The 23,895-nt window shown below is 56.7% G+C and overlaps 1 protein-coding gene across 1 annotated transcript; it reads left to right on the forward strand.

Annotated features, from left to right (window-relative positions):
* Positions 1-358: 358 nt before the first annotated feature.
* FOXA2 (forkhead box A2) lies at positions 359-2,525 on the forward strand. Its single transcript, XM_027738558.2, has 2 exons — positions 359-445; positions 1,076-2,525. The coding sequence occupies exons 1-2, from the start codon at positions 359-361 to the stop codon at positions 2,336-2,338; spliced, it is 1,350 nt and encodes a 449-aa protein (XP_027594359.1). The 3' UTR covers positions 2,339-2,525.
* The last annotated feature ends 21,370 nt before the right edge of the window (positions 2,526-23,895 follow it).

Below are 23,895 nucleotides of genomic sequence, written 5' to 3' on the forward strand. Positions count from 1 at the left end.
CACTTGTCCTCCTCTTCCTCCTCCTCCTCTTCTTCCTCCCTCCTCCCTCCTCCTCCTCCTCCGGCTCCTCCATCGCCTTCGGGCGACTCTTCGCCGCGAAGCGCTGCGAAAACCCACCCAAGGAGCAGCGGCGAAAAAATCCCACCCCAGCCCCAGCGCCGCTCCATCCCCCCCTTCCTCCCTCCCTCCTCTTCCTCCTCCTCCAGAGGCTCCGGCGGAGGGGAGGGAGGGCTGGGGACTTTTTTTTTCGCCCTTCTTTTTTTTTTTTTCCTCCTTTTTTTTTTTTTTTTTTTTTTTTTTTTTTTTTTTGGGTTGCTCTCTGTCGTCGTTTGTTGTGGCTGTTAAATTTTAAACTGCCATGCACTCCACTTCCAGTATGCTGGGAGCGGTGAAAATGGAAGGCCATGAGCACACGGACTGGAGCAACTACTACGGGGAGCCCGAGGTAAGGAAGGAGCCGGGGCTCCGCCGCCCCCCCCCGGTGCCCCCCGGCCCCGGCCGGGGTCCCCTCGCCGCCCCAGCCCCGGGGCACGGTTAACGTTGGCACCAAACTGCGGTTCAGGGCTGCGGGCGGGGGTCCCGAGGTGCGGGCGGGGGTCCCGAGGTGCGGGTGGGGGTCCCGAGGTGCAGGTGGAGGACCCGGGGTGCGGGTGGGGGCCGCGGGGTCCCGGAGGGCTGCGGGCGGCTGCTCCCTATTTTTTCCTTGCCCCCCCGCCCCCACCCCTCCTCACTCCCAGGTATTTTTCTCTCTCCGGGCAGCGCTGTCCCTTCCCCTTCCTCCAACTCTCCTTCCCGGGACGGCTCCGCCGATCCTGCTGCCAGCCCGTCTCCGGTTTAATATATATAAAAATATATTTGTTTTTCATTAAGGAGAAAAACAACCCCTCCCGCGCCGGGATTTAACCCCTCCCCGCCCCGCGGAGCTCCGGGGCTGCGGGGCCTCTCGCCGGCCACGACCCGGGCAGGGCTGGGCTGGGGGGTGTCCCCCGCCGTCCCCGCTCCCCTCAGACCCCGCGGGGTGACCCGGCTGCCCCCCTCTGCCACGTCCCCCCCTGTGTGTCGCTTGCCCCCGCAGAGCTACTCCTCGGTGAGCAACATGAACGCGGGGCTGGGCATGAACAGCATGAACACGTACATGACCATGTCGGCCATGAGCACCACGGCCAACATGACGGCCGCCACCTCCATGAACATGTCCTACGCCAACACGGGCATGAGCCCCTCGCTCGCCGGCATGTCCCCGGGCGCGGGGGCCATGCCCGGCATGGGCTCGGCCGGCGTGGCGGGGATGGGCGCCCACCTGAGCCCCAGCATGAGCCCCATGGGGGGCCAAGCGGGCTCCATGAACGCCCTGGCCCCCTACACCAACATGAACTCCATGAGCCCCATCTACGGGCAGTCCAACCTGAACCGCTCGCGGGACCCCAAGACGTACCGACGGAGCTACACCCACGCCAAGCCGCCCTACTCCTACATCTCCCTCATCACCATGGCCATCCAGCAGTCGCCCAACAAGATGCTGACGCTGAGCGAGATCTACCAGTGGATCATGGACCTCTTCCCCTTCTACCGCCAGAACCAGCAGCGCTGGCAGAACAGCATCCGCCACTCGCTGTCCTTCAACGACTGCTTCCTCAAGGTGCCGCGCTCCCCGGACAAGCCGGGCAAGGGCTCCTTCTGGACGCTGCACCCCGACTCGGGCAACATGTTCGAGAACGGCTGCTACCTGCGGCGCCAGAAGCGCTTCAAGTGCGAGAAGCAGCTGGCGGCCAAGGACGGGGGCGGCGCGGGCGGCGGCGCGGGCGGCGGGGGCAAGAAGGGGCCCGGGCAGCCCCCCAGCCAGCCCCTGGGCGAGGGCAGCTCCTCGGGGGGCTCCGAGGGCTCCGGCGGCGCCGAGTCCCCGGCCAGCGCCTCGCCGTGCCAGGACCACAAGCGCGCCCTGGCCGACCTGAAGGGCCCGGCGGGGCTGAGCCCTGGGGAGCCGTCGGCCTCGCCGGGCCAGCACCTGCTGGCCCCCCCGCACGCCGGGCTGCCCCACGACGCCCACCTCAAGCCCGAGCACCACTACGCCTTCAACCACCCCTTCTCCATCAACAACCTGATGTCCTCCTCGGAGCAGCAGCACCACCACCCGCACCACCACCACCACCACCACCACAAAATGGACCTGAAGGCCTACGAGCAGGTGATGCACTACTCGGGCTACGCCTCGCCCATGCCCGGCAGCCTGGCCATGGCGCCCGTAACGAACAAACCCGGCTTGGAGTCCTCCCCTTTAGCCGGAGAGACTTCTTACTACCAAGGTGTGTATTCCCGGCCCATCATGAACTCCTCCTAGGCTGGGGAGCGGCGAAAGCCGCCCCCGGAGAGAGGGGGGGAGCCCCCCCCGCACCCCCCCGCGGCCCCCCGGCAGCGCGGCGGACTCTGAGCGCTGGCCAGCACGGTACATATACATGCATATATCTATCTATTTTTTTTTCTGTTGGCTCCAGATGTTTGCATCCCTTCGGGAAGCGGCAGCCGTGTGTCTCGCGGGCCCGTGCCAAGGGCAGGCGTGTCGGTCACTCCCCCCCCCCTTCCCCGGCCCAAAGCCACCCGGGGGGGGGCTGCGATTCCCTCGGTTTGCCTTGTGGGGGGGTTCGTTTCGGTGGGGAGGGCGGGTTGGGGGGCTCGGGGATGGGGAGAAGGGGGTTCTCTCGGGCTTATTTTTATTTTTTTTCGTTGTCGTCGTCGCAAGGAGGTATAAATATATCTATTTTTCTGTGTGGAAGTGGCGGGGGCAAAGTAAAAACCCCCACGAGGAAAACTGAACCCTCCTTCATTGTGAAACCCGCGCTAGTTTGGAATCCGAGGACCAAAAGTCTTGTAACGTTGTAAAAAGGGGGGAAAGAAGGGGGGAGGGGGGAAGAGAAAAAACAATACGAAAAAATAAATAATAATGATAATAATAATAATAATAATAAAATAAAAAAAAAAGGCAGGATAGATCGTTGTAATTGAAACAAACGCTTGATGTTACCGGGAGAGTAAACTACTTGGATCTGATTAATTTATCGTTTCTGTATGCTTTATTTATGGCTTATAAATGTGTATTCTGGTAGCGACCGGCCACATCGCCGCAAACTCCATTAAAGTGTTATTGGCGGTTTTTTTCCCCCCGCTGCATCTCTGTTCCGCCGGGACTCGCCCGTCGCCGCCGCCGCCGCCCCGACGGGACCCCCGCCCTGCCCGCCTGGGATCTCCCAAATCCCGGGCTGGGATCTTCCGCAATCCCCGGCCGGGACCTCCAACATCCCGGGCTGGGATCTCTGCCTTCCCCGGCCGGGACCTCTGCCATCCCCGCCGGCACCCCCGGCATCTCCACCGGGATCCCTCCATCCCTTCCAGGACCCCCGACATCTCCGCCGGGATCCCTCCAACCCTTCTGGGACTCCCGAGATCTCCGTCGGGACCTCTCCGTTCCCGGTTGGAATCTCCGACATCATTGCCGGGATCACTCCCATCCCTTACAGGACTCCTGACACCTCCGCCGGGACCCCCTGAATCTCCGCCGAGACCGACCCATCCCTGGCTGGGACCCCTCCATCCCTTCCAGAACACCCCTATCCCTTCCAGGACCCCCCCATCCCTGCCAGGATCCCACCATTCCCAGGCAGGGGAAGCCCGTGCCCCCCTGCAAACCCCGGAGGTGGGAAGCGGGGATCCCCCCCCGAGGATGGAGAGCCGGGACCCTCATTCCCAAAGCATTCCCTGGAGGAATCATCCCAACCGGGCGGTGTTGTCTGGGGGGGATTTGGGGCTCGCAGGGGCAGCACATCCCTGCCCTTCCCGGGACAGGATCCCGGGTTATCCGCGGGGGGGATAAACCGGCGGCGAAAAACCCGAAGAGCTTTATTTTAACCACGGTAAACACGTTTATTTTAAGCACCTCCCGGGCTCTCCGAGCCTCCCGCCCCACCGCCGGGACCCTCCGGTGCCCACCGACACCCCCCGGCCACGCAGGAACGCTCATTCCTCTCCCCTCTCCCCGTCTTCCCAACCACTTGTTGTTTTTCCCACGCGTTTACGGGCGCTCATGGATGTTGCTTTCCCGAAATAACATTCAAATCCTTCTTAAAATTCCGCATTGTCCGCGGGAAGAGAAAAGGGGAGAAAAGGGAGAGGTGGCGGGGGAGGGAGAGAAGGGGGGGCGGGGGGGTTAAAAAAAAAACCCTCCCAAAAAAACAAAACCGGGCTCCAGGCTGCAATGTGTCGGTCTCTATACGCCAAGGACACACACGTTGTGAACCGGGGCATGCAATGTGTTTCATTAGCACATAAAAGGCTCCCGCGGGGACGGAGCACGGGCGCGGGGGTGCCGCCGCTTTGGGGACACGGACCCCCCCTCCCCGCCCCTGCCTCCGGCCGCGGCCCCGGCCCCGCCACATCCCGCTCGGATCCCCGCTCCACCGCCGGCTCTTTTCTTCCCCCCCTCCCTTTATTTATTCTCCCCATTTTATTTTTTTTCTCCTCTCTTATTTTTTTATTCCCCCTTTTACTTTACCCTATTTTTCTTTATTTTCCCCTATTTTCTATATATTCTTATTCCCCCCCTTTTATTTTTTTCTCCCCTCCTTTCCATTTTCTCCCTTTTACTTCTCCCCTTTATTTTCTCTCTCCCCTTTATTTTCTCTCTCCCCTTTTATTTCTCTCCTCCCTTTTATTTTCTCTCCCCCCTTTTATTTTTTCTTCCCCCTTTTATTTTTTCTCCCCCCTTTTATTTTTTCTTCCCCCTTTTTATTTTTCCTCCCCCTTATATTTTTCCTCCCGTCCTTTTATTTATCCTCCCTTCTGTTTTTTTCCCCCTTTTATTTTTCTTCCCCTTTCATTTTTCTCCCCCTTTCATTTCCATCCCCTTATATTTTTCTCCCCGTTAATTTCCCCCTCTTTTTATTCCCCTCCTTTTATTTTTCTCCCTCTTTTATCTCCCCCCTCCTTTGGTTTTTCACCCCAGTTCTACTTTCTACCCCTTTTTTCCCCTCTCCTCCTATTTTCCTCCTCCTTTTATTTTTCTCCCCTTGCTTTATCTCCCCTTGTTTTTCCTACCTCCCTTTTATTTTTCTCCCCTTTTATTTCCCCTCCTTTACCTTTTCTCCCTCCTTTTATTTCCCCCCTTCTTTCCTCCCCATGTTATTCCCCCTTTCTTTATCATTTTTCCTTCCCCCTTTCTCTGCCCCGTTTCACGCCGAAACACAAGGATGACGATTTGAAGGAGAAATGGCCAAAAAAAAAAAAAAAAAAAGAAAAAGAGAAAGAAACAAAAAAACCCGCCCGCTAGACGTTATTTCTTTTTCTTCTCCCCCCCCCCCCTTTGGCATTTTCCCCCCCTCCCCACACAACCTGCCCGCCCCCAACCTTCCAGCAAGTGCATTTTGCTCCTGCCTGGTTAAGCAACCGTGATCTGTGAATAAACAAAGTCAGTAAACAAAAAAAAAAAAAAAAAAAAAAAAGGGAGGAAAAAAAAAAAAAGACGAAGGGGGGGGGTGGAATCTAGATCCAAATTCCAGGAGGGTAAACTTTCCCCACCACGTCATACTTCAGCAAATTTACACAGATATTATATTGCGTCCCCTTTCCTTCCCCCCCCCTCCTTTTGAGCCATTGTGCTTAACTGAATTTTATAAAGCTGATCGATATCTTGGTAAAATATTCATTTTTAAACTAGCGGGCAGCGAAATCTTTGCTTTGTGCTAAAGTCAACAGTCGCAGAGTTTCAGCTCCAATAAATGCCGGGATGCTCCCAGCTCCCGCAGAGCCGGGCCGGCGGCCGGGGCGCAGGTAGGGGACACCCGCCGCTCCTTCTCCTCCTTCTCCTTCGCCTTCAACTCCCACCTTCTGCTTCTTTTCCAGCCCTTCCTCCTCCTCCTCCTCTTCCTCAGCTCGCCTCGGAGCCGGCGGGGGAGAGGGAAGCGGCCCGGAGGCCGGGGGGGCGCGGGGCACGGGTGGAGGGATGGATGGATGGATGGAGGGATGGAGGGATGGAGGGATGGAGGGATGGAGGGATGGAGGGATGGAGGGATGGAGGGATGGAGGAGGGATGGAGGGGCGCAGGGAAGGATGGAGGGGCGCAGGGAAGGATGGGGGAATGAAGGGCTGCTCCCGCCACCTCGCCCCCGCGTTTTGGGGGATCCCTCTGCCAGCGTTGGAGCCGGTGCGGAGCAGGGCAGGGGAGCAGAGAGGGGTGATTTGGGGGTGTGGGGGCATCCCGGGGGGGAACGGGGCGCGGCCGGGGCAGGACCGCCTCGGGGCCCCGATTCGACCCGTTTTAGCCCCAAACCCCCTGGTTGCGGGGGGGCAGCCGCTGTGGCTCGGGTGGGACAGGGACGGGGCCGTGCGGGGCCGGCTCCCGCCTCCTCCCGCTCCTCCCAGCCCGGCTCCAGGGCTTTACTTCCACATTTTCGGTTTATTTCGGTTTTAGCTGATTTCCCCCTTTTCCCCCCATTTCCGTGACGATCTTTTGTTCCGGGCTGGGAGCGGCCACACCGTGTCCGCCCCACGGAAAGGGGTTTCTCCCGTGGCCGGGACACCGGGAAGCGCCGGTCCCGGTGCCGGTGCCGATCCCGTGGGCGGGTCACGGCCGAGCACCCGCGCGAGCAAAAAAAATCGGGGATCGAATTATTGCCCCGCCGTGTTTCCCGGGAAAACCCGGAGTTTCGGCGCGGCCGGCGGCCCTTCCCGAGATTCACTGGCACCGGGCACGGACGCGAGTGGCATCGCCCACGCGGGGATGGACCGGGGGGTGCAGGGCACGAGTAGAGGGCACAGCTCGGGAGTGGCCGTGCCCGTGGCCGTGTCCCCGCGCTGCTGTGCCGGGTGACATCGCCCCGGCGCTAATGGGCTCTCAATAATTCATCGAAAGCGGCCCCGCGCCAGCCCAATTACTTGTCATTACACGCCTGTCGCCCGCGCGGGGAGGGGGACACGAGTGGGAAGGGGCCATCCCGCCGCGTCCCTCCCGGCTGCCCGGCCCCGCACCCGCTCCCCACGCTCCTGCCCTTCCACCCGCGACCCCCGGCTGGTTTTCCCCCTTTTCCCTCCCCCGATCACCCCCAGGACTCCCTCCAGCCCCTCGGATTGCTTTGCCCCGGCTCCCGGCGGGGCCGAGCGCCCGGCTCCGTGTTCCCGTTAATTCCCCTCAAATCCTGATTTAGGGATTGTTTTGGTTTTTTTTTGAGGAGCGGCTGGCACCGGCTGGGATTTGGGCGGGCTGGGCAGGAAGGCTGCGGGGTCTGAGCCCCCAAATCAGCCCCGATCCAGCCGCTTCCCTTCCCTCCGTTTATCCGTATTTCTCCTTCCTTTTATTTTATTTCCCCCTGACTTTTCCCTCCAAAAATGGGGGGAAAGACACTGCTTTTCCTTGCTGTTTTTTGTTTTAATTATTCGGGCCCCTAATGACGCGCAGCGACGGCTCCAAAGACATCAAAGCACAAAAAGGATGGCACAGGGTGGGGAAGCCCCGTTGGTTTCCCGACGCCCCCCAAAACCTTTTTTCCCCCCGGGATGAGCGCGGGGTTGGAAGCGGCCGGCCCTGCCTGCCCTGCCCGCGCCGGCAGCAGCGGAGGCAAAAAGTGCATTTATTGACGATCTTAAAGAAAAAACCAACCGGACAACTCGGGGGTGAGATGAGACTAATTATTAGTGGTTCTAAAAAGAGCTGGAACACCCAAGTAGGGCTTAACCCGTCTCCTGGGAAACTGATGGAGACCTATTTTACAAGCTGTAATTCTGCTTTAGACTATCGCGGGCTCAAGGCAGTTCACACTATTCCCTTTCTTCCAGAAATAGTCCTAATCCTATATTTCGGCCGGAGAAAGTCCGCTTCGGCTCCGCACTAGACTAATCCAGAAACCACATAAAACCAGGTAGGGGAAGGGGATGGAAAAGGGGAGGAGGAAATAAAAAGGTTTGAAGTTTGTTCCCTCTGCCCTGCGTAACCTTGAGGAGAGGAAATATTAAAGGGTGATGCCGAATCCGCCGGCTCCGTATTTCTGGGACAGATAGACCCGGGATTGCGGGGCTGGGGGATGCGGGAAGAGCCAGAGGAACCCGGAGGGGTTTTTTTTGCTGGCTCGCTGCGGTGGTTTTTCGGGGTCCCGCAGTGGCGACAGAAATATTTATATACTCCCGATGGAGCAGAGGAAAGGGCATTCCGGGGTGGGAAAGATGGATTTGGTAGTAGCTGGTTTTATTGGGGAAAAGAAAGGAAATAAAATAAAGCAAATCAAAACAGAAAAAAAAAAAAAAAAAAAAAAAAAATCTCTCTAGAAAAAAAAAAAAAGAAAAAAAAAAGATGAGAAAGAGAAAATTATAAAAACAAAAGAAGAAAAAAAAAAGAAAATTAAAGGAAAAGAAAATTCAAGGAAAAGAAAAAATAAGGGGGGAAAAAAAAGAAGAAAGAAAAAAGACGAAAAGAAAAAATAAGAAAAAATAAAAGGAAGCAATAAAAATAGGGGAAAAAAGGGGAAAAGGAAAAAAAAAAAAAAAAAGAAAAATATCCCCATAGTCCCAGCAATCGAGTTCTTCCCCCAAATATTCTGTAAGGAGCTGTAGTCTGTGGAACACCCCGAAAATCCTGGGATCGGCTCCAGAAAACGGGGACAGGTGTTTTTGCCCCCCCCGCCCTCGCCGTGCACCTGAGCGGCCGGGACAGCGGGAGGGATGGAATCCACCCGGGAAACGGGAATGTGAGGACGGGAAAAGCTGCCTCGAGCCCGGGAGGGTGGTTTTTTTGGGGGGAGGGGGTGTGAGTTGGATGGAGGGCTGGATGAAGGGATGCAGGGAGGGATGCAGCGTGCAGGGAGTGATGGGGAGATGGATGCAGGGATGCCGGGGTGGATGGATGGATGGAGGGATGGATGGATGGAGGGATGGAGGGACGGACAGCAGTCCTGGCACCCCGCAGGGCCTGGGCCCCCTCCCCGTTCTGTTTGCAGGGCCAGCCGGGTGTGGAATTGCAGCGAAAGGAAAGGAAAAACAATGGGGGGGGGGTGAAAGGAAAAAGGAAAAGTTTTGGGGAAGCCGCGGCTGAGGCGGAGGCGGCTGCGGGGGGAGCGGGGCAGGGACGGGCTCCGGCCCCTCCGGGCACCGCCGGCTCGCTTTTCCTCTTCACCCTCCTTTCCTCTCCTCTCCTTCCTTTCCTCTCCTCTCCTTCCTTTCCTTTCCTCTCCTTTCTCTTCCATTTCAATTTTTTTTTCCATTTCCCCCCTTTCTTTTCCTTTCTTCTCTTTTAATTCCCCCCCACACTTTTCCCATTTCTTTTCTTCACTCTTCCTTCCTTTCCCCCTTTTCCTTTCTTTTCCTTCCCCCCTTTGTATTTCTTTATTTTCCTTTCTTTCCTTATAACTTCTTTCCCATTTTCCTCATTTCTTTTCCTTGCTTTTCCTTCCTTCCCCCTTTTCATTTTCTTTTCCTTCCCTCCTTTCTTTCCATTCCCCCTTTCCCCCCTTTCTTTCCATTCCCCCTTTTCCCTTTCTTTTTCTTTTTTTCTTATTCTTACCCCCTTTTTTTCAGTTTCTTCCCTCACTCACTTCCTTTTTTCTCCCTCTTTTTTCCTCTTCCTTACTCTTTCCCCCATTCTTTCCCTTCTATCAGTTCCTTCCCCTTTTTCCCTTTTCTATCCTTTCCCCCACTTCTCTCCTTTTCCCACCAACACCAACACCTTCCTCACATCCCACCCCACTCCCTCTCCACCTTCTCCGTTTCCCCCAGGCCACGGAGCCCTTTTCCACGGGGAATGTGGGAAAAGCAGGGAGCAGCTGTGAGGCTGTGGGCAGGGTCCCTCCCGCTGCTCCCACCTGCCAGGGGCTGGGTGGGGAATCCTTGTCACTCCACAGATTCCTGCATCCACATCCCGGCTGCCGGGAGCTCCCTACCTGTCCGAGCACCGCCCGTGCAAGGCCGGACAAGGGGCTCACCCTGCCTGGGGAAGGAGCAGCTTTCCACGGGGTTTTCTCCCACCAGCACTGAAAAGAATGATCCTTTATCCCTGCTGGAAAACAGCTGCCGAGTGCCCCAGCCCGCAGGAGTGGGAACGTGGGGGTTTTATTTCCCGCCCCGGTTCCGGAGGCAGCGACACCGAGGGATTTCAGAGACCTTGGAATGCTTTGCCTGTCCCTGCCAGGCTCCCGCTCGGTGCTTCCGCGCCTGCCTGATCCCACACTGATCCCACGCTGCCCTTCCCTCTCCTTTATTTATTTAACTAATGGACAAGGAGTCGGTGTCAGGGGGAGCTGGGACAAATTGGGCTTCGCCCGTGCGCTGCTGCCGTGTCCTCATCCCTATTAAAGGCAAAGATTCCCATCTCCGATTGCCTCTTTGTGTCTGTACTCGTGAGCGATACCTGGGTCACGCTCCAGTAATTCCTGACTGGAATGGGGAGAAGCCTTAGCCTGGCCTGGAGGGAGCTCAAGAAGGTGCTTGGCCGGGATGGATCCCTCTGGGCTTCGTGGAAACAGGGAAAAAATGCCAACAGCACCTTGAGAAAGTTGAGTTCACCAGTTCGTGGAGCTCTTTGTGGGATGTGTGGGGATGTTTTTTCCAACAGCAAGCACAGGAAAGGCTTCAGAGAGGAGGAAAAACTCCGGCAGCCAAAAACCCCCCAAAACTAGGTGGTGATTTATACCCCTTCCTGTGCCAAAGCTTTTCTGAAATGCGCCACCTTGGAGCTTGTTGTGGACTCCTGGATCCACAGTGGGAAGAAAAGAGGAGTCCCACGGGAAGGGGTGGATTTGTGGATGCACGATCCCAGTTTTGCACCGCCCTGAGCCGATGCCTGGGGGGGAACACGGAGGGCACAAAGCCAGCAGGCCTGGGAGGGGTGGGGAAGCAGCGAGAAGAGGGGACAGAAGGGGGGATTTGCTTCCAAAGGGGCTTCCAGGACTTTCTGCCAGCCCTGGGTCCGATCAGGGCCGTCATTAGCAGACCCATAAAACCGCTGCAGATGTCGAGCCAACAGCAGAACGTGTTCCTCGGGAGCATCCTGGGAAACTCTCTGGCTTGGAAAGTCATCAGCTCACCCCTGCTTTTCCCTTTGTTCCATCTCCTTCCCCACCCTCCTCTCCCACCACTTCCCTGTGTGGATTTTTAGGGGGAGAAGAAGGGAAAAGGCCGGGAAGGGCCTTTCGTGTAAGGAGAGATAAAAACGCGCTGCCCGACCTGGAGAAATTCCCGTGTCCAGCACGTGGATTTGTGGAGAGACCCTCAAAGAAATACACCCAGAGGGGAGCAGGTGCTTTCCCTGGCACAAGGATATGAGGAGGAGGAGGAGGAATTCATCAGCTGGGGTGACAGGAGCTGCCAAAACGGGGCCGGGGTTTCCGCAGGAATAAAAACCCAGGAGAGGGGTTGGATCTCCTGAAGTGCCTCTTAACCTTTTCCATATCCTGTTACTGAAGGGAAAATAAACCCCACGAGGAGTCTCTGCCTCTTCACCCAAGCAAAAAAAAACAAGGGGAAAAAAGAGAGAGGATAGTTATCCAGCTCTCCAAGGTGTTGGGATCCACGGAAAGGAGAAGGGGCGGGGGAAGGGAGCAGTCACCCAAACCGTGGGGAAAGGATGGGACAGGGCGCTCACTCCGGGCTCTGGATTAGAACATGGATGGAGCAGGTACTCTGCTGCTTTCAACACAGCAGAATTCTTCCCTCAGCTGGAACTGGGGATATTTGGGATCAGGAATGGCTCCTGCTGGGAGGAGGTGGGGGAGAGCCACCTCAGTGTGCAGGAGGCCGATGGGATGATCTTGGTGTCTGCAGGCAAGGCCTCGTGGGATGAGCAAGGGGGCTGGCACAGAGCAGGGCTTGGGATGTGGCAGGGTTTGGGATGCAGCAGGGTTTGGAATACGGTGGGATAGGGGATACTGCGAGGTTTGGGATGTGGCAAGGTTTGGATTGTGGCAGGGTTTGGGATGAGGCAGGGTTTGGGATACAGTAAGATTTGGGATACAGCAGGGTTTGGGGTACAGTGGGATTTGGGATGTGGCAGGGCTTGGGATACAGCAAGATTTGGGATACAGCCGGGTTTGGGGTACAGTGGGGTTTGGGATGTGGCAGGGTTTGGGATCCAGAACGGGATGCCGAATGCCTGGGGGTTTGAGGGCTCCCTACGGGCCGCCAGGACCTGTCCCCCTCTCCTGCTCTGTCCCCTTCCCTCACTTTGCTCCCCCTGCCCGGGGCCTCGGGCCGTGCCCACAGCCAGGACACCCCCGGAGCCGTGTCCGTGCTCCGGGAGCAGGAGCAAAGGCAGAGCCGGCATATTTTTCCCGAGTTACTTATTAACGGCTGTTCATTTGACAGGATCAATATTTCAGGCGAGGGAGCAAACACTCGAGCAGCCCCACTCTGCCGCGCTCTCTCCTTCCCTCTCCGCCAAATGATTTATTCCCGAAAATGCATCTGCCTGGAAAAAAGAGGCAGCGCCCGGAGCCCGGGGGGCTTTTATCGGTGGGATATGCAAAGCACATTTATTCCGGGCTTTTTATCTCTCCTATTGCATGTTGATCCCATACATATAGATTGATTTTGTTCAGGTAGATAATGAAAAGTCAAGTGGAAAATTTACACAAAGGCACTCAGGATCTCGACTTTCTATTGGTATATAAATTGCTTTATTACTTCATTCCCTTAAACAGGGACTTTCACACCGGGGAACACTTTAAAATATATCATGTTTAAACACAAAACCGTTTACCTCCCGCGTTTTTTTTTTTTTTTTTCCGCGGGTAATTTCCTCGCCACTTTCGTTAATTACCGAAGGTATTTGTGTTTAAACACCTTCCCCCGGCGATCCATCGTCCTCCTCTCCCGAAAAAAAAGTCCTAACGGGAGCTTCCCGTGCCCGCCGCGCCGGCGAAAACCTCGGGAGCTGATATTTAATTCCCTGTAAGCAGCTTTCATTTCCCCACCTCGCCCGGCGCCAGGCGGTTAATAGAGGGCACAGTATGTGAGAGCACAGCTTGGAACAAAAAAAAAAAAATAAAACAAAAAAAACCCACCCACCAAAAAAAAAAAGAAAAAAAAAACCGGAGGAAACATTATTAATAAACATCTTCTGGACATTTGGTGGCGGGCGGAGGCTGCTCCAGCTTAAAGCAATTAATTCAGGATACTGACATAAACTCTCCAGCTCTTTGACAGCTTGGAGCTGAAATAAAAATGCTAGTTCTCCAGGGAAAAGGAGAGGATAGTTGGCTCTTTTCTGGACTGTTTGCTTATAGGCCCAGAGAGCAATCTTCCTCGGGAATGAAATGCAAGGACACAAACAATGTACCAGGGAGAGAATAGGAGATGGGAATGAACAGTTTGAACTATTTGCTCAGCAGAAGGGCGGCCACAATGCCGGGCCAATGGCTTTCCCATGGATCACCCCGGCTCCTGAGCCCCCCTTTGTTGTGGAGCCCCTTCCTCCGGCCAGATAAGAGCACAGCTGCTCCGGCAGCCCCGCCACTTATCCACCCCAATCCCGCCTTCCCTGGCATTCCCGAGGCACCCGCTCCGGGCTGGCCCTCGGATGCTCCGCGGGCCCCTGGGGCGATTCATCCCACACACCTTGGTTTGGAGTCCTCGGGGATCGGCAGGAAACCCTCGGGGGGGGGGGACAGGAAATGCTTTTTGGGTTGAGAAAAACGTTTTTTTGGGGACCAGGAAAGCATTTTTGCGTCAAGGAAAGCCTTTTTTGGGGGAAAAGGAAATGGTTTTTGGAACAGGGAAACCCTTTTTGGGTGGGGAAACTCTGTTTGGGTCAGGAACTCCTTTAGGGGCAAGGAAAGCCTTTTTTGGGAAAAGGAAATGGTTTTTGGAGCAAGGAAACTCTTTTCAGGTGAGGAAACCTTTTTTGGGTGAGGAAACACTTTTTGGGCAAGGAAACCCTTTTGGGGCCAGGAAAACATTTTTGTGCCAAGGAAATGCTTTTAGGGGTGAGGAAACACTTTTTGGGTGAGAAAATCCTTTTTAGGCAAGGAACCCCTTTTTGGGCAGGGAAACCTTTCAGGGTCAAGGAAACCTTTTTCAGGTAAGGAAACCTTTCTGGGGCAAGGAAACACTTTTTGGGCAAGGAAATGCTTTTGGGGCAAGGAAACCCTCTTGGGGCAAGGAAACCCTGGCACATCATGCCCTGGCTGTGCCCTCACACATGTGCCATCGTGTCCTCATTCCATGCAGGCTGCAGGAATGCCACATTCCGTGGGATGAGGATGCTTCCAGCCCAGGCTGGAGATGCAGAGCTGCTAAAAGCAAGATTCCACGTTTATTTAAGGCACAACGAGCCTGGAGCGTGAAAAGCACAAGCGTGTGTTGTCCTTGCTGCGGGATCCACCTCCTGAGAGCTGGATGGAAAACACTGGGAACATCCTTGCATCTGACCACATCCAGGCCTCCATTCCCCTTCCCTCCCTGGCAATCACCCTCCTCTCGTCCTCCCAGGCCACCCCTCACTTCACTCAAACGATGTGATCGGGCAGGGAAACGCCGGAATGAAACACAAATCCGGAGCAAGGTCGGCAGGGACGGTGCCGAGGGGGAGGCTTTGCTATTCCTGCTCTTTGTCCCACCCCAGGCTGTCGGTTTTGGGAGCTGGGCTGTTGGGATAAGGTTTATTTAGCTTGAAAGGGCTTTAGGAGGTGCAAAGGGAAAAGGCTGCGGGCTCGGCAGTCACGGAGCACACCTGCAGGAGACACCACCGCTGTCCCAAAAATCCGAGGGACCCTTTGTTTTGTTGTGGTTTTCCCCCCCCTTCTTCCCTGGTGGGTGGTCAGGAGGACGGGCTGGAAGGCAGGAGGGCTCCCATTGTCTCTGTGCTGCCCGAAGAGCTGATCCCACGTGTCCCTGAAGTCACGGAGCACCTGGATGTCCCTCACAGCCGGGGATACTCCGACAAGCCCCGCATTCCCGGCACGGACCATCGCGAGCAAACCACAGTCTGGCCATGAAATCCCTCAAGAAAAGGGTTTTCATGCCTTCCCAGCACAGCACTTTCACACCCCTTATCCCCCCTCGTGGTTGGGCTGCTGGGCTTTATTTAATTCTATCCATTCTCACGGAACATCCCAGGCGGGACGAGGATCCTCCCGCCCGAGCCGATCCCCATTTGGAAGGCGGGTCCGAGGTGATTCCCGTTTCGGGGTGCCCGGGCTGTTGCCCTTTCCCCAGCGGCTCCAGCCCCATCCCCGCCAGGACGGGTTAATTAATGAGACGTTAAAGAGGCGGAATGACACTTCCCAGCGCTCACTTATCAGGGCTAATTTTCCAAACCCCTCCGCCATAGACAAAGAGAAGGTGCCGGCGGTGCCGAGTCATTTGCGCCGCGTCGCCGGCGAACGAATTTCGGGGAGCAAATATAGTTATGCAGAATTTAAATTAAAGTTGACACTAATGTAAACACGGCGACGCAACTGCGTGTTTAAGGACCCTGATGAGGCGGCGGTTTTAATCAGCTGCCTTTAACTCGGGTGGCATTTCCAATCCTCGCCGTTTAAATTGGATCAGGAGCCCCCCGCGCTGGGAGAAGGAGCGGCCGGCGGGCTCGGATCCGGCTCCGTCCCGAGGGATGCTCGGGATGCGGGTTGGGATCCACGGTGCAGGGTGGTGACAGAAACCCCTGTGCTGGCTCCGGAGGTCTCTGCACCCGGGGAGGGATGGGGAGAGCGTTCCCATGTTGCTGGAGAACTCCCAACCTGCCAATCCCCGCGCTCCGGAACCCGGCAGCGCTCCCGCCCTCCGGAATCCATCGCGTTGACATTTGGTGGTGGCACAGGAACTTCCCCAGCTGTGTCCAGCCCATCCCAAACGTGGCATAAACCCAAGAGCCAAACCCCGGAGCGTCCACACTCCTCATCTGCTCCTTATGTCTGTGCAGGACAAATCCTGGGGAATTCTGCCCAACTTCCCCACCTCTCCCGAAGGCTTCCGGCCTAAACCACACGATCACGGAATGGTTGGAGTTGGAAGGGACCTTAAAGCTCATCTCGTCCCAACCCCCATCAAAGTCAGATCACGGACCTGGGACTTGGAGGGGGAAGAATAAAATGTGGGGAAGGAGAAGCAGCAAAGCGGAGAGGAAAGAGCGTTCCCGCCTCACCCACTTCAAAGCGGGGTGATCCCGAGCTCTGGAATAACAATGGGCATTAACTGCAGCATGGCAGGAGCTGCTGAGCAGGAGCTCTGTAACCTGGCAAGGCCCAGAGTCATTTCTGCTCCAGGAACAATATATTTGGCACTGGAATTCTGCTGCCTTTATTTCAAAGGGAATAAAGTGCCCCTGGCAGGGACAGGCTGCCAGCGCGGGTTTCTCTGCCGCCAGATAAGGGGCCTTGGCATTCCCAGCACTTCCCAAAAGTGTTCCAGGCCTGGCTGGAGGGGGATCAGGGACCCTCATCACCCTCCCTGCACCGCTGATGGCCACGAGGACCAAGGGGTTGGGGGGGATCAAACAAATCTCACACAGGGAGTGATAAAACACCCCCAAAACCAATTTTATGTCCACGTTGAGGATGTTTGGCTCCAATCCCAAAATAATGGGGAGAATGGTGATAATAATAACAAAAACAGCAACAAAATCGTAATAGTAGTGGTAATACTAACAAACATAACAGTGAGAGTGGCAGTAATAACAAAATAACAGCCATGTAATGATAATAATAATAGTAACAATAACGAAAATTACAACAATGTAATAACAAGAATAAGAACACAAAATAATGATAATAAAGGGAAAAAAACCATAAAAATAAAATATAATAAGAAGAAAATAATTATAATAAACCCCAATAACAATGTATTTGTAACGACACCTTTTGGGGAAAAACAAATCCTGTCCTTGGGATTTTTGCACACCTTGCACGTAGTTCCTGATATCTGGAGTGCCTAAGCTGGAGGCTGGGGAAGTTTAGGCCCCCTGGATCCGGCTCAAGGTGCAGGGGGTGCAGAGGAAATTCCTGCGGGGGTCACACATCTCCTCTGAGCATTCCCAGGAAATTCAGGGAGCACCTGACACAGCCTGTGGTGGTGGTGCTGCTACCCCAGGTAGGTCCTGCCTGGCAGGGGTGACTCCCACAGGGCATGTCCCACTCCTGGCCTCATCCCAGCTTCCAGAAATCCGCCTGACACCCTGCCTGCTGCCCCTGCTGCTGGCCCAGCCCCGGGAGGATTCCATGTTCCTGGAGGTGCCCTAATCCCAACATTAGGACTCAGCATCACTAGGATGCTGAGGAGAGTAATAAACGCCAGTAATCACCCCCCTACTCAACATTATGAGCACCTAGTTCAGGGTAAAACACTGAGAAGGATGCAAAGAGGTGCAAAACTCGCCCAAAAAGCGAGGGGAAAGGGGAGGGAAGGAAGGAGGTCCCGGGATGGGGTTTTAGGTTCTTCCCCCAGCCATCCCCTAGCCCCTTGCCTGTGTCCACACTCCCCCCACCCCCAGGAGTTAAGGAGCTTCCAGACAGCCATTGTCTTGGGAAATCTGCTGGAACCCAGGGGGGTTCAAGGGTTGGGAGGGGAGGGGCGACAGCAGACACCCCGGCTGGCTGCGTGGAAATGGGGATGGACGAGCTGCGAGACCTTTGGAGTGCGATAATGGATGGAGGGGAGCAGCCCGGCGGCCCTGACACGCCGCTCTTTAGCGCTTAATCTCTGCTGGGCGACGGGGAGGGGGAGGAACGCGATGGAGGAGCAGGGAAGCTGATGAAGAGGCAGGGGAGTTGATGGGATCTGTCCTGGTTTCCTCCAAAGGCAGAGCCAGCGGGGGCTTTCACCCGCAGGACTGAGGGGAACAGGAGATTGGTGCCCGGAGACGCCAGTTTGGTCCCAGGTTTTAATGCCAGGTTTTAGTCCCAGCTTTTAGGGAGAATTGATTCCCCAGGCTGGGTGAGCCCCACGGTCAGAGGCGCAGCAGCAGCACGGGCAGGGTGACCAGCCCTTATTTAGAGGCTTTGAGGGGCAAAGTCCAAATTGCTCAACACATCTTGGGCACTGGGCAAACGTTTGGGAGGGGGGCACCGCTGCTCTCCCAGATTCCTTTTTGCTGGGGGAAAGCTGGGGAGCCCCTGGGACAGCAGATGGCCACCCTGAGCGGGTTGTGTTGGTTTTGTAACATCTTGAGACTGTCAGGAATGTTTTCCGTGGACTGTAGTGCCTCCGAAATCCCGAAACCACCTTCATCTCCGCCAGCCCATCGGAGATAAGGAGCGGGGTGGAAGTTGGCTGGAATTGGCCGCTGGATCTGCCACCCAACGTCCCGGCTGCCGTTCCCCGTGACCCGGGAATGGCTCCAGCCAGGTATGCTGGCAATGTTTAACAAACCATCCGTCTTTCCCCGGTCCCGCTCACAGATCCCTTTGTTTGAGCCACGGGGCCGCTCGGCCTCGCTGCTGTCCCGCTTATCGCGGACATTAATCTCCCAGCTATCCCTAAATTAATTTTAAACCCGGCCTCTGCTATTCCCGGTCCTGGGCCGGGATGGTGGGAGGCTGAGGAGGTGTTCCTGCCTCTGGATCTGGGATGGTGGGAGGCTGAAGAGGTGTTCCTGCCTCTGGATCCGGGATGGTGGGAGGCTGAGGAGGTGTTCCTGCCTCTGGATCTGGGATGGTGGGAGGTTGAGGAGGTGTTCCTGCCTCTGGATCTGGGATGGTGGGAGGTTGAGGAGGTGTTCCTGCCTCTGGATCTGGGATGGTGGGAGGCTGAGGAGGTGTTCCTGCCTCTGGATCTGGGATGGTGGGAGGTTGAGGAGGTGTTCCTGCCTCTGGATCTGGGATGGTGGGAGGCTGAGGAGGTGTTCCTGCCTCTGGATCCGGGATGGTGGGAGGCTGAGGAGGTGTTCCTGCCTCTGGATCTGGGATGGTGGGAGGCTGAGGAGGTGTTCCTGCCTCTGGATCTGGGATGGTGGGAGGTTGAGGAGGTGTTCCTGCCTCTGGATCTGGGATGGTGGGAGGCTGAGGAGGTGTTCCTGCCTCTGGATCTGGGATGGTGGGAGGCTGAGGAGGTGTTCCTGCCTCTGGATCTGGGATGGTGGGAGGCTGAGGAGGTGTTCCTGCCACTGGATCTGGGATGGTGGGACTTACCCCCATCACCCCATCCCGACTCCCTCCCGCTCTGCGGATGCTCATCTTCCCCTCAGTTTTTTTTTTGGGGGATTGGGCTGCACATCCCACATCCCACCAGCTTGTTTTTTGTGGGATGCTGCGTGTCCGGCGTCACGTCCCGCGTCCCCCCGGGGCGCTGCAGGGACGCTGCAGTGGGGGCAGCTCTGAAGGGGCCCCCGGAGGGTGCTGGAAGGGGGATGGGGTCCGGCTGCCCCGGGGGAGGCGGGGAGGGAGCCGGGCGAAGGTGGCTGCGGGGAGGGCGGCCCCGAATTCCTGGCGGAGTGCTGTGCACACACAGCCCTTATCTCGGCCGCCGTGTTTGCGCAGCGGGAGCCGGCCGGGCAGGGAGGGAGGGAGGGAGGGACCCACAGGAGCCCCCACATCCCATCCCCTCCGTTCCTGCCTCCCAAGGGGGGCTCTGAGCTGTTTTGTTGGCTCTTTAACAAAGTCTCCCGGTGCTTAACCGCCCTCCATGGACCTGCTCTCCGGGATTTGTCTCGTCTTTGCTGGTGTTGTGGGAGGTCACTCACACCTCTGGTCACATCCACACCTCCCACCACGCCCATACCTCCGCTCACATCCATTCCTCTGGTCACATCCATGCTCATGGCACTGAGATCCATCCAGTGGGGAAAAAAAAAAAAAAAAAAGCTCATCCTGTGTTTATTCCCAAGCCTTGCACTGTGTTTATTCCCAAGCCTTGCACTGTTACCCTTGCACTGCCCAGTTCTCCTGGCACAGGAGTGGCAGCAGCTCACCTGGAGATGCCACTGGCTCTGCATCCTCTGAGCTTCTGGAACAGCCCCTCTGGGAAGGGTCTGCCCTGAAAATATTGGTGCTACAGGTAAAGATGACCCCTGACTGCCTGGGCTTCCCGGAAGTGAGCCAAGCCTGTCCTTCCAGGATCCAGCAGGGTGGTGGTGAGGGACACACGGGATCTGGAAGGTGGGAATCGGCTCTGGATGCTGCAGGATGGAGGAGCAGCTGTCACTGTGTGACTGCCCCTGTTACTGGAGCCCCCAGAATGTCAGACACATCCCTCCCCAGTGCAGAAAGGAGCTTTTAAATCCTTTATTTGGGCAAAGCCAGGCTGTTCCTTCAGCACGTCCGTGCCACTCGGCCTCTCCTCTCTACCGGATGGTTTGAGTGCTGTGGGAATGTCCAGCTTCTTACTAGTAATGGAAGGCAGGAAAACAAACATTCCTGGATCTGCTGGACCCTCACCTGAGCCCGTGGCTCCATCTGGCCTCCTCACCACGGGGCAAAGGTGCTTTTCCTCCATGTTAATGGCGTGGAGGTTGCCCGGGATGTGCAGGATGGGCTGTGCTGCCACTGCCTGGCCACCCCTGCCCTCCGGATCATCCCCTGGAATTGCTATTTACCCATCGGAGACTCATTATCCCATTATCATCAGAGGTTAACCGAGTGGCTCTGGGTCACTGAGAAGGTCGCCAGCAGTGCTAGGAAGGGTCTGATCCACTCCCTGATCCGGAGGGTGCTGAGGACACGGACGTACACAGACATGCCTGTCTTGCTGTGGCAGGTGGGATGCAGCTGGAAAGCTGGATGTCCTCATCCCCATTCCCTTTGCTCCCCAAACTGGCAGGAAACCACCAGGCATTCCTGCAGACACCCAGCCCAGCCCAGCTCCCAGCTTCGGGGATGAGGCTTTCCAGCTCTCCAAAATGGAGCTGTTAATAGGGGCGACACGGCTTTTCCACGGAGCCCACGTGGAAACCCACGTTCCATGCCCACAGCCTGCTCCCCGGGGTGTCTGCAGTGCCTTCAGGTATTATCCATCCTCGGGGGGAAACACAGGGACTCATACACAGCCCGTCAGCGACGAGCACGGGGCTCGAGCTTGGAAAGAGCACCTGGAAAGAGCAGGATTTCCACCCCGCGGCTGGAAAAGCGGCCCCTTCCCCTTCCCCTGCCCAACTCCTCCGCCGTGTCAGGGCGGAAACCCAGCCTAGGCTGGCAAGGGACAGAGGCTTCCCTGTTTGGATTTGGGACGGGGATTTCTGCGGCTGAAAGTGCCTTTGTGATTTTTCCAGGAAAGCTTCCTTGCCGGCCCCGGCGGAGGATGCACACGGCAAATGGGCTGCGGCAGCCGGGCAGCAAAAATATTTAAACAAGCGGCCCAGGAGGAGCTCTGCCCGCTCCGAGAGCAGCTTCCTACGCTCTGCCCTGAAATGGGAGTTGCCCTCGGAGCCCGGCTCAGCTCGGGAGTTCATTAAAGAGCTGGGATCGGAGCTCTGTGGCCGGAGAGGGCCGTATAATTAGTCCGCTGTGCTCGTTAATCACTCGTGCTGCCGGAGAGCGGCCTCGCTCCGGGTGTGGATATGCTTCCAGCAGGTCCTGCCTGTTTATCCCATTTATCTTCTCCTCTCTGGATTAAAGAGCCTTTTAGCATCCTGGGTTTTCCCTGTGGGAAGCTGGTCCCACCCCACAGCAGTTCCTCACGAGATGCTGCTCGTTCCTCAGTGTCCCCCAGCAGCTGCCACACACTTGGGATCCGTGTTCCCCGTGCCAATCTCATGGATCACCCCCAAGGGGAAGGCACATCCAGCTTCCAGCTAAAGCCTGCAGAAAGGCAGGAATATCTTCCCTCTGGCTCTCTGGGAGCCCACCTGGAAGGAGGGTGTAGCCAGTCACTGCTCCCAGGGAATAAGTGACAGGATTAGAGGAAATGGCTTCAAGCTGAGCCAGGGGAGGTGCAGGCCGGACATCAGGAAGAATTTTTTCATGGAAAGGGTTGTCAGGCATTGGAAGGCACTGCCCAGGGAAGTGGGGGAGTCCCCATCCCTGGAGGTGTTCAAGAAACCACTGGAAGTGGCACTCGGTGCTCTGGTTTAGTTGACGAGGTGGTGATGGGGCAAAGGTTGGATCTGATGATCTTGGAGGTCTTTTCCAGCCTTAATGATTCCATGATTCTACAAGGACCGAGCAAAGCTGGAGCTTCACACCTCAGCCCCCTGCCACCTTTGGGCAGGAGGACGTGGAGAGGTCCAGAGGTCCCCTTCCCACCTCCCCAGAGCTGGGATTTTGCAGAAGGGAGGGTAAACACCGGTTCCCACCCTCCTGGTGGCCAATCCTGGAGAGCCCCACCCTACAAAGGGGGCCTGGCCTTCCTCCCTCCCCCACCTGGGATGCTGCAGCAGCCGGTGCCTGCTCGGAGGTGGGAAGGCGTGACCGTGAGTACCAGCGAGTTTCGGGCTCTCCACCCTTCCCTGTGCCCCGTGACACTTCCCACGGCCCGGCTCTGGAATCCTCGGCTGGTTTGAAGGAGTTTGAAGGAGTAAATAAGCACGAGGGGCTGGAGGGGTTGTGCACCAGCTGGAGGTGCAGGAGCTGTGGCTCCGAGTGTTCCAGGGAACGCTCGGCTGTGACGTGTGTGTGGAGGCATCTCTCTCCAGGAGAGCCCTCTGAGCTCCGGCCTCGGCGTGGTTCTGTTGCTCCCAAGGGCTGGACCTCTGGCTCTCGGCCGCTCGGGAGTGGTTGAAGTTGAATTCTTTGTTGTAGCAGTTGTGAGGTGTTGCAAAACAGCTGAGCCTCCCCGGGTGTTTCAACAGGGGAGGGGGATCAAAGCCTTGGCTGGCCTTGGGCTGCAATGTTTACCTGGATTTTAGGGAACCTGGCTGGGGACTGGGGCGCTGCCCCAGGGCTTGCTCTGGATTCAGGGTGTGATCCCACATGCTCAGCACAAACCACAGCCATGGAGTCTCACACTGGTCCCAGCCTGAGGACCTGGGGGATGCTGCACGGGCGGGTGTTGATGTTCTAGGTCTGTGTCTTTAGAAGGGGACCTCTCCAGGCGCAGCTGGGTCCTGTAGGAGAAGAATTCCAGGCTTCCAGGCTCCTTCAATGACCTTGGGAGCTTTATCTCCGTGAGTCACCATTAGCTGGCCTCTGCAAATCCGTGACATTCGAGGGAGTTTCCTCTTTGATCCGAAAAGATCAGGAGCTGGTGGCCTGGCCCCGCATTCCTCTGTGGCTTTGGGGTGTGCCAGGATAGGAGGGACACGGTGGCACAGCTCCATGGGCCCCAACCTGCCTGAGTGGAAACTTCTCAGCTGCCTTGTGTGTCCTCTTGCCAGAGGCTGCAAGCCCTGGATAACTTCCCAACAGTTCCCCCTCGGGCATCCCAGGGCGAGCAGCCTGGAAATCCACGGAGCAAATGGAGGGACCCACTGGGTTTGCCCATCCAGCTTCCACAGGGGGGTCAAAAAGCTGAGGGGGCATTTAATTGTTCGTCACATTTGGCATTTGATACCCTTTCCACCTGCCCTGGCGTTGGATATCGGGGGTGGAAGCTCTCCAGCTGGGAATATGGGGGTTTAGCTGGATTTCTGTGCCTGGCTGGTATAAACAGGGATTTCAGCTGGATTTTTGTGCCTGGGCGATATGAGCAGGGGGACAGAGCGTCGAGAAGACCCTTGGAATGTCTCTCCTTCTGTTCTACCAGTGGTTGTCATAAGGCATTGGGGCTGAAAGCCCTCCAGCTGGGAATATGGAGGGGTTCAGGTGGATTTCCATACCTGGGTGATGTAAACAGGGGGACAGGGCACCGAGAAGCCCCTTGGCACAGCTCCCCCTCCATCCCTGTGCTGGCAGACTCCACGGATGAGCTGTCAGGGCTTGACGGAGTCAAGGGAAAAGTTCAAGCACCTTGGAGTTTGAGTGTGATCCGCAGCTCAGCCGGCACAAATCACCTCCCCCGGCAGCTTTATGGGGACCCGGGGACCCACCTGTCCTTTGGGGGGAGGGGGGTTCTGCCCAAAACTGG

This window comes from Pipra filicauda, unplaced genomic scaffold, assembly GCF_003945595.2.
Source record: "Pipra filicauda isolate LSUMZ 115617 unplaced genomic scaffold, ASM394559v2 scaffold665_size172791_pilon, whole genome shotgun sequence".
Lineage (NCBI taxonomy): Eukaryota > Metazoa > Chordata > Aves > Passeriformes > Pipridae > Pipra > Pipra filicauda.